General features: G+C 53.0%; 2 protein-coding genes across 3 annotated transcripts in view; one reads left to right on the forward strand and one right to left on the reverse strand.

Moving 5' to 3' along the window:
• THAP4 (THAP domain containing 4) overlaps window positions 1-2,790 on the forward strand; it is a 41,133-nt gene extending 38,343 nt beyond the window's left edge. The window contains exon 6 of the mRNA XM_014547178.1: window positions 2,501-2,790. Within this exon, the coding sequence (XP_014402664.1) occupies window positions 2,501-2,620 (120 nt within the window). The 3' untranslated portion in view covers window positions 2,621-2,790. The remainder of the gene's footprint in view (window positions 1-2,500) is intronic.
• Window positions 2,791-10,535: 7,745 nt separating this feature from the next.
• On the reverse strand, window positions 10,536-18,137 carry BOK (BCL2-related ovarian killer). Of its 2 annotated transcripts, none has more exons than XM_014546646.1 (4): window positions 17,582-17,989; window positions 15,782-15,910; window positions 12,025-12,188; window positions 10,536-11,181 (listed from the first exon to the last, which is right to left on the reverse strand). In XM_014546646.1, the coding sequence occupies exons 1-4, from the start codon at window positions 17,706-17,708 to the stop codon at window positions 11,056-11,058; spliced, it is 546 nt and encodes a 181-aa protein (XP_014402132.1). In that variant the 5' UTR covers window positions 17,709-17,989; the 3' UTR covers window positions 10,536-11,055. The 2 variants fall into 2 exon arrangements, with proteins under 2 accessions (XP_014402132.1, XP_014402139.1); XM_014546653.1 differs by lacking the exon at window positions 10,536-11,181 and adding an exon at window positions 11,211-11,880 and having other exon boundaries at window positions 17,582-18,137.
• Between the last annotated feature and the right edge of the window lie 167 nt (window positions 18,138-18,304).

An 18,304-nucleotide genomic window follows, 5' to 3' on the forward strand; every position in this document is an offset into this window, starting at 1 on the left:
CACCCACACTGCCCAGTCCCCGTGGCCACAACCTTTGATCTCTCCCCAGTGCAGTTTTTTAAGCACTGTGTTCATTACTCCACCCAGGAATCTTCAGAAATGCCCTTCTGCTTATATTGTGATGATAGCCACACTTTAAGCAAATTAACTGCTCGTCACTCATACCAGTTCTCACACTTCAATGTACCAGTGAATCTAGGGTGTTGATGTAAAAAAACCCTTGAAACCTGTAAAGAATTTTTGTGAGTTTATTTGAGCCAAACTGTCGACATATGCCGGGAAGCAGAACCTCAACGAATTGAGATAATGCTCTGGAGAATGGCGCGTTACATTTGTATTTATACATTGCAATCAAAGGAGGTACGTAGGTGGGTTACATGAAATTCATTGGTGATAGATTAAGGAGGTGGGATAAAGCAAAGCGGGGCGGGGCGGGTGGGGGGACCCCTGGGATTGGATAAAAAGTAAAATGATGGACACTTAGGTGGGTGCAGGAACAGTTAACATGAAAAGGAAGGAATTTGTGGTATCTGTCCTGGTGCCCAGCACATTTGGTTGTGTTCCAGGGGCTCCAGAAAAAGGGAAGTTACAAGTTACCCAGACATTTCAAGGGTATGTTATCATAGATGCAAAAAAGACAGCTAGACTCAATTAAGGTAAAGGTTGACCTTGTCAGTAAAGATACGGGCCTAGGACTGTAACTGCCCTCCGTAACTGCTTTTAGTTAGTTTAATTTCAGACCATCCTTTGTGGTTACTTTAGGTCTCTGAGTTTGCAAGACTGCCATGCAGGCCTCCCCTGAGCTTGTCAGGTCAGCATGTGGCTCCTTTCATCCACAAGGGGTTTTGTTGAAATGCAGGCTCTGATCCAGTGAGTCTGGGTGTGGCTTCCCCACCCCTCACCCCCAAAAAAGAGATGGGCTGTCTTCCTGAAGTGTCAGAGGCTCAGAGTTGCCTTTGTCTGAGAAGTAGAGCTCCCACTGTGGCGGCCTGTCCAGAATGTGGGCTTGCAGCAGCCTGCGCAAGCTCTGCTTTGTAGTCAGCAAGGCCAACAGTTGCTTCCAACCCCACCTTATTGAAATGAGGACCAGTCTGTGGCTCAGATGGACCCCTGACAGCCTCGGGACACCCAGAGTTATTGTTAGTGACCTCACTGGATTGATAGATGGAACCACGGGCACCAGAAGAGGTCTATTGAGCCTGAGCAATGCAGTGTACATCTGCCTCAACTTTAAATCTTTCCAAATAACTTTAGTTTGAAGAGGAAAATAGCACAAGAAAGTTCAAGGGGATACAAAGTCCCAAGGACCTGACAAGTGGCTTTTGGGGAGCCTGTGCAAGGCACTGCCATTGCCAGCTTTGGCACTGAGGCAGCCATGCGACAGCTGACTGTCATCCCTGAGATGGGGTGACAGTGCTCAGGAGGCCACGCTCTGCAAGTGTGCACAGCTGGGGGCTGGGGGGGAGGCATGGGGCAGCCCCTCACCTGCTTTTCCCCACACTGTCTCCTTCCTGGGACCCAGGGAGAGGTGACCTCAGTGTCTCAGCCACAGTGACTGCTCCCAGGCTGTCTCCCCATCTCTTGCTCACCTGCTTCTTGCTGCCAAGTTACTTTTAGTGGAGCAAGGTGGCTGCTATGGGGTGTCCACAGATTTTGGCACAAACAGACAGAGCTGAAGGCTGAGAGACAGGCTCACTGGGTCCCTGAATAGTGAGATCGGTGTGATTGTATGGGATGTGTCCAAAAGCCACTCCAGCAGTGCAGAGAGAGAACCGTGAAGTGGCAGGTAATGGAGCCACGTTGGGTCTCCCCTCTGCACTCCCTTCTCTCTGATTGGTCCTTGCAGCCTTGGTGACTTTCTGATTCCTTTAAATAGACTCTTTAAAATCTAGCTTTTTCTCTGCCAGAGGGTTGACCAATTACAATACAGTTGTCTGCAGCTCAAAGCAACACTCCTATTTCATGTGCTTCTGGAGCCCCCAGAATGTTCTGGAACAATAGAAAGGGTGACCGTCCGAAGTATCTCTCAACAGTTGTCGTGGTTCCTCACTCTGCAGACATCCCAGGCAGAGAAGGTTTTCTCACAGGTTGCTTGCTACAGGCTTCCTTTTTGGAAACTGCCACCATAGTTTGTTCCTAAGTGCTGCTGCTAAGTTTTCCAGGAACATGTGTGACATCAGTGTAAGCTGTAGAGTGAAGTGGGAAGGTCACCTTTTGCTTGATCAAGTGTATAATTTACTGACAGAAAAAGAAGATGGCTTCTAAATACCCTAAGATGGGAGGGACCAAGTCATGGTCTTCTGGGGACAGAAAAAGGCGAGGACACCTGGATCTTGGCAGGTGCTGTAGCTCTGTGGGCAGAGTCTGTCATCTGACTCAAAACTAAGGTGACTTGTCGTAGCCCCTGCAGGAACACTTGGCCTGTGGTGGGACCTCAAGCATTTGTTGTATCTTTGGAAGATAAAACTAAGATGTTTTGTATTTGTTTTGTTCTGCTCAGATTACCCGAAAATTCAGGCTGAATTCTGAAGGCAAACTTGAACAGACAGTCTCCATGGCAACCACTACCCAACCCATGACTCAGCATCTTCACATCACCTACAAGAAGGTGACCCCATGACCCAGAGCAGAACTTCATCCTGGCCGTGTGTGTCAGGATGTGACACTAGGCTTCTCACAGACGCCGCAGCAGCAAGTGTGGATGTGGCTGCAGCTCCCAGGGGGATCAAGGGTATTGCCCCGTGTTCCTGTAATGGCATAGATAAACCAAATAAAAGGCCTTTATTTTTATGGCTGAGCATTTTGATATTATGTGTGTGGACTGTCCAGCTCCTCATCTGCTGGTAACTGTTTTCTAGAGTCTTTTCCCTAAAAAAGACTGCATTTTTTACAAGATCTGAAATATGTATAAACCTTAAGTAGAGTGGTCAATCATAAGCTAAAGACAAAGACGGACAGAAAGAGTTGCTGTGATTTTTAATGAGCTAAAGGAGCCTGAGGAACCCATTTCCATAAGGACAAAGGGTGTTCCCAAGGCAAGAGGGTAGTTGTGAAATTAGTGTCATTATGTACGTCTTATTTTATTACTCTGTAATATAATATTACTTGGATTTCTTTCTTTGTTGACTATGAGTTTGCAGACATACACTGACCTGTGTACCTGTCACCCAGTTTTAACACCTGCCAGCTTTTCCATCCCAGTGATTTCACCTGTTCTTCCGCCTTCTTTTTGCTAGAGTATTTTTAAGCAAATTCCACACATAATGTCATTGATCCCTAAATGCTTCAATATGCATTTAAAAACAAAACCTTTTATTTTCTTAACACACCAGGGTATCAGAAACCACACCAGGAGCACAGACACATGTGGAAGGAGGTGCTCCAGCTGCAGAGAGATTAGCACCTGCAAGAGCAGCTGCATCCTACCCATCCCTCAGGGCTTGGGGACAAAAGACATTACCAGGTGGTGGTTTAAGGACAAAAGACATTATCAGGTGGCACACCTGGAAGCTCAGAGGAGGAACCAGGGCTGGCGCTGAGCCATCATATGGGAGAAGCATGGCCAGTGTGTAAGGAACTCGGCTGGTTCCCCAAGTGCCAGGACACAGGGAAGCCGGGCACTCCAAGTCAAACTCAGGTACAATTCATCCTGAGGCACAGCCCTCACCGGCCGTGAACCTGTGAAACCAGACAAGGAATGTGCCTCCAAAATAAGGTGTTGGGACAGTCATGGGCTGGACATTCCCATTCCAAAGGGGTGGGCAGGCAGTGACAGGTCCTGAGCAAAACCAAAACCTTAAGGCCTCAGAATAATCCTCTGTACTCATGTCTGCCTCTAGGCCCACTGGGGTAGAGGTCCCTCCTGGGCTGCAGTAATACACCAGTGGCTCTATCCACCGGGGGTCATCCTAATGGGGAGCTCTCTGCAGCGGCCTCACCTATGTAGGGACTGGCTCTCTGCCTGGGTCATGAGCCCCCACACCACTGCAACTTCCAAACTCTAGGGGGAAGTAACAGCCCCCATGGCTCACACATGCCACCAATGTGTGCGGCCTGTGCCTCCTAAAGGGCTGGCTCAAATACGTGGGGGAGCATTGTGCAGTGGCAATATCGTAGCCAATGAGGTATATCTGAGGTGTGATTATTGCTAATTGGAAAAAAAAAGTGGATAGCAGGCCCTTTCGCTCTGGGCCTGTAAGGGGAGGGCACTCCATGCTCTCTGAAATGCCTTCAGTCATTCTTCCTGGTCTTGGACTAGAGGCCCTGACTTCTGTGTAGGGGGCTGGCTAATTTCCCCAGGGTTGTAGAAAATCACCCCTAACTTCTTTGAGATGGCCAATTAATACTAATTTCCTTATCACATCTGGGCACACCAGTCATGTTTCCTCAGAGCAAGCTTTCTCATTATTTTCAATGTGGATAGGCTGAGAATTTTCCAGATTTTTAAGGTCTGCTTCCTTTTTAAAATATATATATCTTGTTGGTTTCAGAGAGGAAGGGAGAGGGAGAGAGAGATAGAAACATTAATGATGAGAGAGAATCATTGATCGGCTGCCTCCTGCACGCCCCACACTGGGGATGAAACCATTGACCTCCTGTTTCATAGGTCAACACTCAACCACTGAGCCACGCTGTCCAGGCAGTCTGCTTCCTTTTTGATGAACAACTCTGTAAGTTGTTTCTCTCTTCCTGCATTTTACTATAGTATTCAGGAGATATTAGGCGACTCCTTCAAAACTTCGACTTAGCTTAGAAATTTCCTGCCGAATAGCCAGTTTCATGACTCACACGTTCTACCATCCACAGAACTCGGCCACAGACGCAGTTCCCCCAAGCACTCTGCCACTTGATAGCAACCATCACCCTCCCTCCAGCTTCTAAGAACTTGACCCTCATTTCTGTATGAGATGTCATCAGAATGGCCTTTACCATCCGTATTTCTAAAACATTCTGTTGAGTGTTGAGTGGCTCAGATTTCTCTAAGAAGATGGAGGCTTTCTCTCCACTCCCCACTTTTCTGAGTCACTAGAATCACCCAAAACAGTCCATTCATGCAATGTAGACTTTTCCTAGCATAGGCCTCTGTCAATTGCCAGGAAGCAAAATCTCAATGAATTAAGATAATGCTCCAGAGAATGGCAGTTTTGCACCTTATTTTAATTTTTGTTATTATATTTTTTAATCCTCACCTGAGGATATTTTTTCCATTGATTTCCAGAGAGTTGGACAGAAGGGAGGAGAGGGGGGAGAGAGAGAGAAAGAGAAACATCGATGTGAGAGAGACATATCAATTGGTTGCCTCACACACGCCCCCTGAACGGGAATCCAGCCACCGAGCCAAACCAGCCAGGGCTGCACCTTATTTTATACATTACAATCAAAAGAGAAGGAGCAAGTGGGTTACATGAAATACATTGGTGATAGATTAGGGAGAGGAGAGAAAGCAAAGGGGAAACCTCCGGGATTGGATAAAAAGTAAAATGATAGACATACTTCTTTTGCATAGGTGGGTATAGAATAGTTAACAGTCAACAATTAACTCAATAACAATGAGGGTGGTCTCTGCAGAGTGGTGCCTGTGCTTTGAGGGGTCCGGAAAAAGGAAACTTGCTCTGACATTCCAACAATGTGTTATTGTAGATGAAAAAAGACAATAGGCTCAGTTAGGGTAAAGATTGACCTTTGTCAGGGAAGCTGCTGGCCTAGGACATGACTACCTGCCATAAACTGCTTTTAGTTTAAAAAGTTTTCATTTCAGACCAACCTTTGTGGTTACTCTAGATCTCTGAGTTTGCAAGGCCTCCACGCCAGGCCTTCCCTGAACTTACCAGGTGGGGCTTATAAACAACAGAAATTTATTTCTTACAGTCTGGAGGCTGGAAGCCCAAGGTCATGCATGGTACTGGGCCATTGGGTCCGATGAGGGCCCCTCCCTCGCAGCCACATCTCCGCTGTAACTTCACGGGCAGTGGGATGGGGGATCTCTCTGGGGTCTGTTGCAAGGGCACGGATTCCTCCTGAGGATGGAGCCATCATGTCTTAACCTCTTCCAAAAGCCCTACCTCCTCCTACCATCGCTGGGAGACTAGGATGTCAGCATGGATTTGGGGAAAACGAACATTCAGACCATAGCACCAGGGACCTTGAAGGCTGGTATCAGCTGTCTCCACTGCTGGAGAGAAGCCAAAAGATGCTGGGAGCATCAAGGAAGTCCCGCCCCTGCATCCCACATCCCACCTCCACATCCTGCCCTTGCATCCCACCTCAAACCCCACATGCTGCCCCTGCATCACACCCCACACCTGACCAAATCCTGCCCCAGCACCTGCCCCTCTGTCCCACACCCTGTATCTCACCCCTGCACTGAGCTGGAAGGGAGGGCAGCACTCGGAGCAGAGCTGAGAAATGAGAAGCAAATAACTGACCAATCATCTTACCCCCAACTCCTGCCACTGCTAGTTGGGAAGCTGGTCACTACGCCCCAAGGCATCCCCAAGCTGCAGTCTGGGTTCACTTGAGCTTCTTGTAGTGTCTGCCGTGTCCCTCTATCCCCTCTATTTCATGTAGTCTGGAAGCTGGATGGCGAGTTCTGGTTGGACACACTCCCTGCAGGGTGCCCAGTCCTCACAGTCAGCTGGTCTCACTTTGAGGATGGGGACGGCCTTTCACGTGAAAGGTTTGCCACCGAGGACATCGCCCAAAGCAGCCCCTTGATTAGAGTGGTGGCCCAGTTGTCATTACTTCTGCATTCGGGGCTGGGACTCCCTCAGAAGAACTTCCCCTGCTTCCACTAGGCTAAGTGTTGTTTCCCTGAAAATGTTCACACCAGAAAGCCAGCATAGAAGCATAACTCTTTCAAGTATTGACAAAAGAAATACTCAAACTTGTAAAAAGCCTTTAGTGAGAGTTTATTTGAGCCAGGACTTTGAGGACATGCCCAGAAGTAAGATCTCCACGGACTGAGACAGTGCTCCAGGGAAGGGTGCTTTTGCAGTTCTTTTAGGATCAAAAGAGATGGCAGAAAGGTCACAAGAAGTCCACTGGTGGCAGGGAAATCTCTAGGCTTGGCTAGAGAGGAAAGTAGAGATACACGCCTGCTTTACATTGCTGGGTGCAGGATGGTTCACACAATCACAGTGAGGAGAGACCTTGCAGCAATGAGATGAGTTTCCACACGGTCCTGCCCTGCCACTAGTGGGCCGGTTTTGAGGGTCTGGAAGTGAAAATTACTCTGACGTTCCAAAGACATGTTATGCCAGATGCACAAGAACAGCAGACAGGCTCCCTCAAGGTGAAGACAAGCCTCTCACAAGGAAGCTGTGGGATGTGACCTTCCACCAGGACCTGCCCAGTCAGGGGCTGATGTTCAGACCCTCCTGTGTGGAGGTCTGGACAGCCACCTCTTCATTCTCACCTTTAACTGTGAATTCTTAGAGTAAGAATGTGCTAACCCTTGGTGATGTCCGAGGATCGCGCTCTTTTCACACCCCCACACCACCCCTCAGTTCCTCCTGCTCCTGCTCGAGCCGGTACTTCTGTACATTTGATGGAATTCTAGTCCACTGCAGCTTTTTCTCTCTGACAGATGGGAGGTGCTCCAATGATCCCATAGTTGGCCTGACAGAGCCCCCCCCAGCCCCGATGACTCCGTGTTCCAGTACCACCACTGCCCCCCATATCTCCTGCCCCAGAGCCCATTCTTACTGGGGGTCGGGCATTGGAGAGGGTGGGACTCAGAGACCTCAGGCAGCCGCTCTGCTTCCAGGCCTGTTCCATGGGCAGAACTGAAAAATCATTTTATAATTGATTTATTTTCACTGAACTATGCGCGATGAAGGTGCTGCATGACCCTTCACCCTGAAATGCTTAGGCATGCGGCATACACATTTTTTAAGAAGGGAGAAAAAAAGTATGTGTCCACACTGTTTCCAATTCAAAATTTAAGATTTTAAATTTTTTTCCTTAAAATTTTTCATTTTACATCTTTTAAGATGAAAATCTTGGTTCTTCAAAACATTGAAATTATTTGCTTTATTATACAGGACACAATTATTTTGGTATAATAATATTCTTATTAACAATAAGATTACTGATTAAAGTTTGATATATTTTTTAAAATATATTTTATTGATTTTTTACAGAGAGGAGGGGAGAGGGATAGAGAGTTAGAAACATTGATGAGAGAGAAACATCAATCAGCTGCCTCCTGCACACCCCCTACTGGGGATGTGCCCGCAACCAAGGCACATGCGCCTGACTGGAATCGAACCTGGGACCCTTCAGTCCGCAGGCCAACGCTCCATCCACTGAGCCAAACTGGTCAGGGCAAAGTTTGATATTCTTGTTAGTTTTTATGCCTTCCTCATTAAAGATATAGTTAAAATATAATTGGAGCCCTGGCCAGTGAGGCTCAACCCATGCATGGAAAGGTCACTGGCTCAATTCCTAGTCAGGGCACATACCCAGGTTGCGGGTTCGGTCCCGGTCGGGGTGCATCCAGGAGGCAACTGATCTATGTTTCTCTCTCTTTCTCAAGTATATATAAATGGAATGAGCAACTTCTCTGGTTGCTTATGTCATCAACTTGATACACAAACTAATTTAACTTCTACAAATTGAGTGTTCTCTTAGGTTAGCTTTGTGTAAAACATCCTATATTACTTTATTGTCAAAATCAAAACTGTAAGTTTGCCCTAGTTGGTTTGACTCAGTGGATAGAGCATCAGCTCTCGGACTGAAGGGTCCCAGGTTCGATTCCAGGCAAGGGCACGTACCTTAGTTGCAGGCTTGATCCCCAGCCCCTTTTGGGGCACATGTGGGAGGCAACCAATCGATGTGTCTCTCTTACATCAATATTTCTATCTCTCCCCTTCTCTGCCACTCTCTCTAAAAATCAATGGAAAAATATCCTCCAGTGAAGATTAACCAAAAACAAACAAACGACAAAATGGTAAGCTAAGATACCTTTTGCCCCTCACAGAGCCCAGCTGTAGGGTGACCCTGAGAAGCTGTGTGCCAGTTTATCCAGCAGGTCCCCTCATGCTGGGCATTTACTTTGTTGTCTTTTATTGTTCCTGGATTTTAAATCTTATTTGGGAGTGTTTTGCCCACTCCTCAGTTCCAAAGAAATTCACTTTTTTTTTCTAGTACTTGTTTCATTTTTTATATTTAGCTCTTTGGTCCATTTGGAGTTTGACTGGTGCAGTGGGATGTACGGTCTGGTTTAGTGTTTTTCCCAGTGGCTCACTGTGAGTCGACAATCAGTGACAAACCCATCCTCCCTGCTGCCTGAGCTGCCGCCGCTCCCGGGCTTGTCCTCGGGCTGGGCCCGAGTCTAGATGTCCCGAGTCTCTGCCCGTCTGCATCTGGTCTGGTGCCTGGTAGAGACGGCCCAGTCCGTCCTCATTCCTCTTCTTTTTCAGGGTTTTTCTGGCTGATTTTGCTTTTTGGTTTCTCTCATATGAACTTTATAACTAGCTTGTTTAAATTTAGGAAAAAAACATTCTGGTATTTTTTTGGTAAGGATTACATTAAGTTTATAAACGTGGAGAACTGTCTCCTCGCGTGGGTTTCCTCTCCGGAAGCTGGTGTTTCTGTCTGCTCGTCTACTTGGGTGTCTTTAGGGTCCTGATTGTCCTCACAGAGGCTTCACACCTAGAACGTGATCCTTTGCTGCTGTTGGAAATGGGGCACCTCCCCCAGTGTCTTCAACCTGCATATGCATAGACCACTGATGTGTCACTTCACCCCTGTGCTCCTGAGTGCTCTCAGCGTCTGAAACATTACCTTCTTATGCTGGAAATGCCAGCACATTTGGTCCAAGTGAATGACAGAAGGCGGGGGCAGGCAGGGTGGCCTTGTGTAGCACTGGTCTGAGGCTGTCCTCTTCCTCTCCACCCCCCATCCCTTTCTCCTGCCTGCTCCCTTCCTTCTCTCCACCTGCCAGACCTCACACTGCAAGGCCACTGGGGAAGGGGTGCTGAGCAGAGGCTGAGGGGACAGTGCAGGGGCTAGGGGGCCGGGAGGGGCAACGGGGGCAGTGAGGAAAGCTGCGCCATCGGGACCCTTCTTCTTCCCGAGGCTGCACGGGAAGCAGGGCTAGACCTTAGCAGTTGTCTGGCTCAACCTGCCTTGTACAGAAAGGGAAACTGAGGCTGAGAAGCCACATTGCAGGCCTCCTGTGCCGTGTGCCTGTGGCTTGAGCGGGAGTCAGATGGGCTGCAGGAGACAGGCCCTGCTGGGGACAGACGGGAGCCAGGCTCAGGGCCATGGGGCAGGCTGCAGTGGGGAAAGGGCTGTGTGAGCCAAGCAAAGGGATGGGAATGGCAGGGACATATGGGGTTTGTGGGGAGTAGGGCGACTGGGCACCCTGCTCTTGTTCACCTGTGTGTGCGTGCTGGTGTGTGAGCTCCTGCTTGTGGCCCACAGGAGCAGAGGGCAGCCGATGAGGGAAGACGGCCTATCACGCAGGATTCACCTGCCTCCTGTCCGGTCCGGGCAGTCGCAGGGAGGATAGGCACACAGACGCAGGCAGGTCGCCTTCCACTGCTGTGACACTTTATTGGAATCGAACACACACCCCGTCCTCGTAGGTCAGGAGTTGGTGCATTCACAGATCAGGGGTGCCGGCCTGGAGCCCAATCCCGGTCCCTGCCACAGGTGGGCGCACTCTCCCACCAGGGATGGATTAAGCAACAGCACATGAGCCTTACGCTCTGTGGGGGTCGGTAAGATCCCACGGCTCCTCTAGCCTTGGCCAGGCCCAATGTCCTGACATGGTCGCCCTTCGTGGATGGGACCCTGGTGTCAAGTGAGAGTTTGGTGCTCCCAGCTGCCTTCCTTTGGGGCCGGGAGGTCACCCTGACCTTCTGGCTCCACAAGAGGCACATGGAGCAGGGCCACAGGCGGGCACTGAAGGCCAGCTCCAGGCCCAAGGGAGCCTGCGTTCCCACTTCCCGAGGGTCTGGGTGTACAGAGAAGGGGCTCGCGGGAGGAGGGGCTTTGCGGGAGGAGGGCAGTGCCTCGGCCCAGAGCCTCCTGGTTCCAGGGCCAGGTTCATCTTTCTGGCAACAGCACAAAGAAGGCAGCCTTCAGGAAGCGGCCGAAGCTGCAGAGTGCAGTCACAAGCCAATGGGACTGGAAGCCAGGGTTGCTGCTGACCACACACTTGAGGACGTCGGTCTGCAGGGAGGAAGGGACAGTTGAGAACAGAGTGGGGAGCGGAGGCCCCCGAGCCTTCCACCTGTGTCAGCCGAGCCGACAGGGAGCACTGAGCCATGAAGGGAAGGTCTGTGGTCTGGAGGGGACTGAAGGCTCCAGCAGGGACCAAACCCCTCCATGAGGATTCAGATGGTGAGAAGGGAAGGGAGCTCAGCTGGGAGAGGAGGCAGCTGGGCCCCATGCCAGGAAGCCACCATGTCCAGCCCCAGTGGGGCTTCAGTGGAGTGGGCAGGAGAGGACAGAGGCCTCAGAGTCCCTGTGCTGGGGGTGCCACAGCCACGGGAGTCACCTGGAGGCAATACCTCCCCACCCAATGCCCCCTTCAGATGAGACCACAGCCCTTGGCTGCAACCTCAACGGAGGGCTGAGCTCGACACTCCTGCCAGTGTGTCACACCTATTTTACAGAGAAAACAGATCTATGGGTGAGGGTGCCCCGCCCCATGCCCAGGGCCCAGCAGCCCCCAAGGTCTGGCTGGGCCAGGTGAGTAGTTAGGGGCATGGAGACAGTGTTGGAGATGACCAATGCCATCGCTCACTAGGCACTGGAGCCCCGTGGGGAGGGCAGGGCAGGGCAGTGCTGGGCCTTTCCCTCTCAGGCCTGAAGTCCCTCCCCAGGCTGCCTTCTGCAGTGCAGGGGCCAGGCAGCGGGTCTTTAGAGCTGGAGTTGGGGGTGGAGGGAGAGGTCAACACTGAGGTGGGGCAGCAGGCCAGTCCTGGACCCAGCAGCCCAACCCTTACTCATCCTCCCCCCTTTAGCACCACTCCCCTTCCCAGCACCCCTGCACCCCCAGACCCCACTCACCCATCCACCGCGCCTCCGCAGCCAGGTTGCCAGGGTCTTGCGCACAAATTCCCCGAGGCAATCGACGAGAGCATGAACCATGGCGGGCTGGGCCTGCCGCACACAGTCCACAGCCAGCCCCGCAGCCACCAAGTACAGGGACACCACCTTGCCCCACGTGATGCCTGCAGGGAGAAGATGCTGGTCAGCAGAAGGCCACCAAAACCCTGCTCCAGTCCAGCCCACAGGGTTCCATGATGGCTGGGGGTGAAACTCAGGGGGCTAGCCACTACCCACAGCGCCCCCTGAACAGGTGCCTGGCCATCAGCTGCTGCAGGTCAGTCCTGCCCACCCTTTGGGTAGTTCTTAGGCAGAGATTTCTTTGGACTCCACTGCCTAACTGTGCACTTGTGCCAGAGCCCCGGACGACCCTGCTCAGCCCCCATCTCCTGGAGGAGGCAATGGGACGGCAAAGTATTGTAGAGCTGAGAAGAACCACCCAGAGAAGAATGCTTGCACATTATATGGTATGAATTCCCTTAATATATAAACATATTTTATAAATTAATGAGAAGAAATAAGCACAGAACATGAACAGCTGATTCACAAAAGGAAAAAAACAGAAATAATGCACATTAGACATGAAAAATGCTCACTAACAACCCGAGGGTGCATTTCAATGGGATGCAGACTGTAGTCCACGAGATCAGAACTCAGATGGCAACATGAGCCCCAGGCAGCTGCAGCCTCGCAATGGACGCACAGCCACCTGCAGGCTGAGAGGACACGCGGGCAGAGATGAAGCCCTTCCGTCTACCTACACAGCAGCACAGCTATCGATACGAATCAGAAATCAGCTTGAGCAGATACTTGTTCACGAAGTTCACAGCAGCCTTATTCCCAATCACCAAAAGCTGGAAATGACAAATGCACTAGGGTCATCCAGACAATGGGTGTGACTCGGCCGTAAGGAGTGAGGCATGGACACTCACTGCAGCCTGGACACACCTCCGACGTCCACTCAGCAAGGGCAGTGACACCACGGCCACCCGAATGAGCCCATCTACACGATGTCCAGGAAGCAGGTCCGTGGTTACTGGGACAGGGGTGGGGGGAGGGACAGCTAATGAGCATGCGTATTCCTCCTGATGGTGAAAAACTCCGGGGTGGTGGTGCACAGTGTGAACCCACTACATACCACGGAATCATACACTTTAAAATGGCTAGCTGTGTTATATGAATTTCACCTCAATAAAAACTTGATGAATCAAATCATGTCACTCCCCTGCTTAAAAACCTCCTGACACTGTTTACTTCCCTCTGTCAAAACAGGCCCAAGTCTGAAATGCCAGAGCTGGCTCATCCCTCTCAGGCCACGGTTCCCCCACCACCAGGGCCTAATCAGGTCCCCCTCCTAGCGCCACTCAGGCCCTCACACTATGCTCCCCATTTACCAGATGCCACAGGGCACCGGGCCTGTTCTGCTCACAGCTGGGCTTTGGGCACCCCTAGGCTCAGCACTCGAGGGCTGGTGAAGGCTTGATGTGGGCGGTGGGGACGGAGCCCGCCGCCTGGCTACAGCCTGGAATCTGAGACCGTGACAGCAGGATCTGTGGTGCGGTCTGCAGAGAGGTGCCTGCTGCCCCGAGAGGACAGTGAGTCCAGGGACATCCTGTTTCCTTTGTGTTTTACCATTTATGGAGATGTAATATCACTACGCTAAACTCATCCCTCTAAAGTGAGATATCGTGTTTTAGTCCATCCACAAAGTTGTGCAGCCATTCCAGAACATTCTCATCACCCCAAAAAGCAACCTGCCCCCATGAGCAGTCACGCCCATCCACTGGCCCAGGCACTGTCCTGTGGACACGTCACCTATGGAATCACTGTGTGTCCCAGCGTGTCTGCCTCCTTTCACTCACCACGCTGTCCAGGCTCATCCAGGTTGCGGTGCATCCTTTTGTAGCCAAATAACATTCCATCCCGTGGATGGACCACACTCCACTTGTCTACCACTCCGGTGATGAACACTCGGGTCGCTGCGCCTTCCTGACTCTCAGGAATCTTGCTGCTCTGAACATCTGTGCGCCAGTTTCTGTGTGATGTGTTCTCATTTCTCCGGCTCTCATGGCACCTGCCTTACAGACTCTGGCACTCGTCCAAGCATCGGCCCTCTTCCCATTCCTGCCAGCAGCTTATGGGGCTTCCAACTCTTCCGATCCTCACCAACATATGTGCTACCTGATGCTCTTACCTGAGCCTCCCAGGTGCCAAAGGGTGTCCCTGGTGGTTTTGGTGTGCGTCTCCCTAATGACTGACAACGAATGATCTTTTCGTGGGCTTACCGGCCATTTGTACATCTTCCCTGGAAAAATGTCTGTTCAGATCCTGTGTTCATTTTTAAACTGGGTTGTCTTTTTAGTATTATTTCTAAGAGTTTTTACTTTCTGATTCTTCTCTGGTAAAATAATTTGCTCTTGTGATAAGGGAAAAAATGCAAACTCTTGCCAACTGTTAATCTGGGAGGAAAAAATTAGTTTTTCCACGGAAGTGAATTGAGAAGCCCAAAGTTGCCTCTCCCTTGGAGGGGGCTCGACCACTGCAGAGGCCACCATGGGAGCTGCCCACAGCACCGGCACCGCCCCCGCCCCAGCCCCGACCAGAGGCCTAGTGGAGAAAGAAGGGGAGCCCAGCCCGAGGGTCAGCCTGTGCAAGGCCTGGCGGCAGCTTGGCAAGAGCCAAAGGCAGAAAGGGACAAGGGCCAGCAACTGCCTGATGCTGGGCTCACCCTGTGGTGAAAGGGTCCAAGGACCCCGAGGGCTGGGATGGACGAGGGGTGACAAGGAGCCCACAGGCAACAAGCAGGAGGGCACCTCTCAGGCCTGTCCCCGCACTGGGCGAGGCTGGGCAGGCTAGGGTAGGATGCTCTGGCCCCTCTCACACACACAACCAACAGGGGCCAGGCCCCCGCCTCCCTGCTCAGTCCCAACCACTAGCAGGCCGGAGCTGCCTTCTCACAGATGAACCTTCCTTTTAAAGCCAGCCTTGGGCTCGTAAACCAGCTGCCTGACAGCCTGGAGACAGACACAGGCGGCCACCCACGCGCCGGCATCGGGCCAGGGATGTGGGAGTCCAGGAAGAGCCAAGGGCAGGCGTCAGCCAGGACACCCACCTCGCCCTCCTGCTTTCTCCATGGCCCCACCCACCTCACCCTCCACAAGGTTCCTGACAGGTCACAGTCCCTCCACCCCCAGGGCTTCCCAGGATCTGGGTCAGCACTGGGAGAACATTCTGGAGGAAGACAGCCCCAGTCCACCCAAGCACCCCCTCACGCCATCTTCACCATGGTCACTTCTGCCCGGGGCGGTCAGCACTGACCCACCCAGTGGTGGCGCTGGAGGCTGGACTCTGCAGCTGGCAGCCCCCGGTCCGGGCCAGTCCTGTGTCCCGTGTCTCGCTGCCACACTTGCCACAACTGAGAGAGGCCTACGACTCAGGCCCTGCTCTGTCCCTGGTCATCTGGCCGAGTGAAACCCAAGCCCCACAGGACGTGTGCAGGACTCCCTGGCCCCATCCAGCCCGGTCAGGACTTCAGGTCACTGCAGCCCCAGCTAACGTCCAACAAGAACCATGTGAGGCTCTGTGCCAGCTGCCTGGCAGGCCCCCCGTCTTTACCAAGAGAGCAGCACAGCCCCAGCCCCGGCCCCGGCCCTGGCCCCAGCCCTGACCCCAGGGCCACACTGGCATTGCTGGCTTCCTGGGCTGGATGCAGACGTACCTGCAGCAAAGATCTGGGCGGCCACAGCCAGGAAGGCGTCGGTCACCACGCTCTCGGAGTGCAGGGAGATGTTCAGCTGGCGCGCCACGTTGCGGTAGATGCTGGGCCGAATCAGCTCCAGCTCATCCCCTGCAGTCACACGGGGGTCAGAGGGCTCCACACCTGCCTGACCCCAGCCCCCTGTCACAAGGGCCTGGGACCAGCCCACTCCTCAGCCCCATTGCCACAGCTGGCTTGGAAACCCTTCCTGCACTGACTGGCCTATATCTGACCCCCACTCAGCCCCTGGGCAGAGGAAGACCAGGGAGGTGGGGTGGGCACTCTCAGAACCTGCTCTGTGGCCCACCCCTTCTGATGAGCCAGCTCCCCCTACTTCCCCCCCCCGCCCCCCCCAACCTAAGGCCAATCCGGCTGGGCTGGTGGGGTGGGAATCCCGGGAGGAGCATGGGCCGTGCCTGATGGGTGACTCATGGCCCACAGTGAGCTGCCCGGGCAGCAGGCAGACAGGGCAAGCAGCCAGATCCAACAAGGGCAGGGACTTCGACCCACACAGGTGGGCAGCCCTGGCCACTGCCTCAGAGGCCACTCTCACTCAGACCCCAGCGCCGCTTGGTGAACCTAGAAACTGAGCCATCATCCGGGGCCTCCAGCACTGCCCGAGCTCCAACTGTGCTTGTGCCAAGTGGGTGTGTGCATGGGCGGCCACACTGCGGAGGACAGGCCCTGTCACCAGCCCTGCCTGCCGCCTGCGCTCCCTGCGGCGCCCCTGGCAGTGGCGTGCCGGGAATTCCACAGACGCGCACCGGGTGTCTCTCAGCCCACCTCTCCAGCCAAAGCAAACAGGGAAACGCCGACTGGACAGTCCTGGCCGATAAGGACGCCAGAGTCATCCCTGGAGCCAGCTGCACACTATCTAATTAATTAAGATCTGGACCAAGCAGAACTGAGGCGGGGTGATGAGGGGGCATGGAAATTCCCAGGGCTGGCCTGGCTGTTCCCACAGAGACCTTGGGGGCTGCTGGGGAATTATCCCAAGAGACTGAGCATGGGAAGTGACCCAGCTTCTTCCTGTGTGCGCTGTCCCCGGAGCTGGGTGTTTGCTGAGGAGGAGCTGGGGGCAGGGAGGCAGCAACAGGCCCAGGGCAGGATGCAGGGAATGAGACATACACGCTCACTCTGGGGACCCAAGTCACCTCCCTCCAAGGCCCCCTCAGCCATCTGGCAGGGGCTGTGCCCCAGGGACTGGACATGGTCGGGCTGCACACTGGGAAAGGGCCTTGAAGGCCGAGTTTCTGAGAGGGCCAGTGCAATACCCAGGCTCAGGCCCAAAGGATGGGGCTCTCAGAGTGGAACAGAGGACTGAAGGGACAAAAATGAGCCCATCAGATCTGCAGAGGGCTTTTCAGACGAGCTTAAACAACAGGGACACCAGGCTTAGGGTAGGGGCAGCCCTACAAGGCCAGCGCCAGGTTGCAGAGCAAGCCAGGACAGACAGGACTTCTCCAAGCCCTGCCAGGGGTCCTCTAGAGTCTGGAAGGTGCCCCCCAGTGTCGTCCCCACAGCCCAGCTAGAAGAAACAGCAGTGGGCAGCTGACCTCACGGGAGTCCAGGCGCTCCAGACCCCTGACTGATCCCCAAACCCACTTGCTCTCCACACCCACGGCCCAGGTGGGACACCACCCTTCTGGAGCCCTGCACAGGCCCCCACTGATTCTGTGTCTCTCACACACACTCCTGGGAGGCCGGATACACATACAACCCTGCTCCCAGGGGCCACACAAAACAGGGACAAGCAAACACCAGTGTCAGCCTCTCCCCACACTTGGCGTGGAGAGGACTGGTCAGGGTCCATCTTTGCTGCCTCCTGCTCTCCAAGTGCCCACTCCCAGAAGTGAGAATGGCTGGAGGTCAGGACCTCAGTGCCCATGGTGAGGGGTCCAGACCCTGGAGAAGGTGGAGACAATTATTGGGTTGGGTGTGATCCCAGAAACAAATATGGGCCAGCCCCACGGTGGTGTCAGCTGTCCTGGGCACCCAGTTCTGCTGGGAGGGGGACCCTTGGTGGCCTCCAAATCAAGAGAAAAGAGCAGCAGACGGCAGGACTTCAGCCAGTAACTAAAAGGACCTATTTTCCAAAATAAACACCGGCATGTGGTCCGACCAAGGATATTTGTGCCCAGCTGAGTACAAGGGTCACTGGAAATGTAGCCACCAAAACGTTATTCTTCCTACAGCTTTCTATCCTTTATGGCCAGGCTGTCTGAAATCTGGGCTGAGCAGACAAGTTGGGGGAGGTCTGTAGAGTGCAGGGAGCCCCTGAGAGGGGTAAATTCAGGACTGTGAGAGAGGGGGAGCATCGCCTGGGTAGCCTGCCTCCAAGCATGGCTATTACAGAAGTGGAGGGTACTGGCCAGGTCACCCCGTGGGCGGGTCACTGTGGAGACAGCTGTACCCTAAGGTGCAGTGGTCCCAACCCAGCGGACCAGCTCAGAAGGCGCAGTCTGGGGACCCATCCCGCCAGGA

The sequence above is a fragment of the Myotis brandtii genome, unplaced genomic scaffold (genome assembly GCF_000412655.1).
Source record: "Myotis brandtii unplaced genomic scaffold, ASM41265v1 scaffold112, whole genome shotgun sequence".
In the NCBI taxonomy this organism is placed as follows: domain Eukaryota; kingdom Metazoa; phylum Chordata; class Mammalia; order Chiroptera; family Vespertilionidae; genus Myotis; species Myotis brandtii.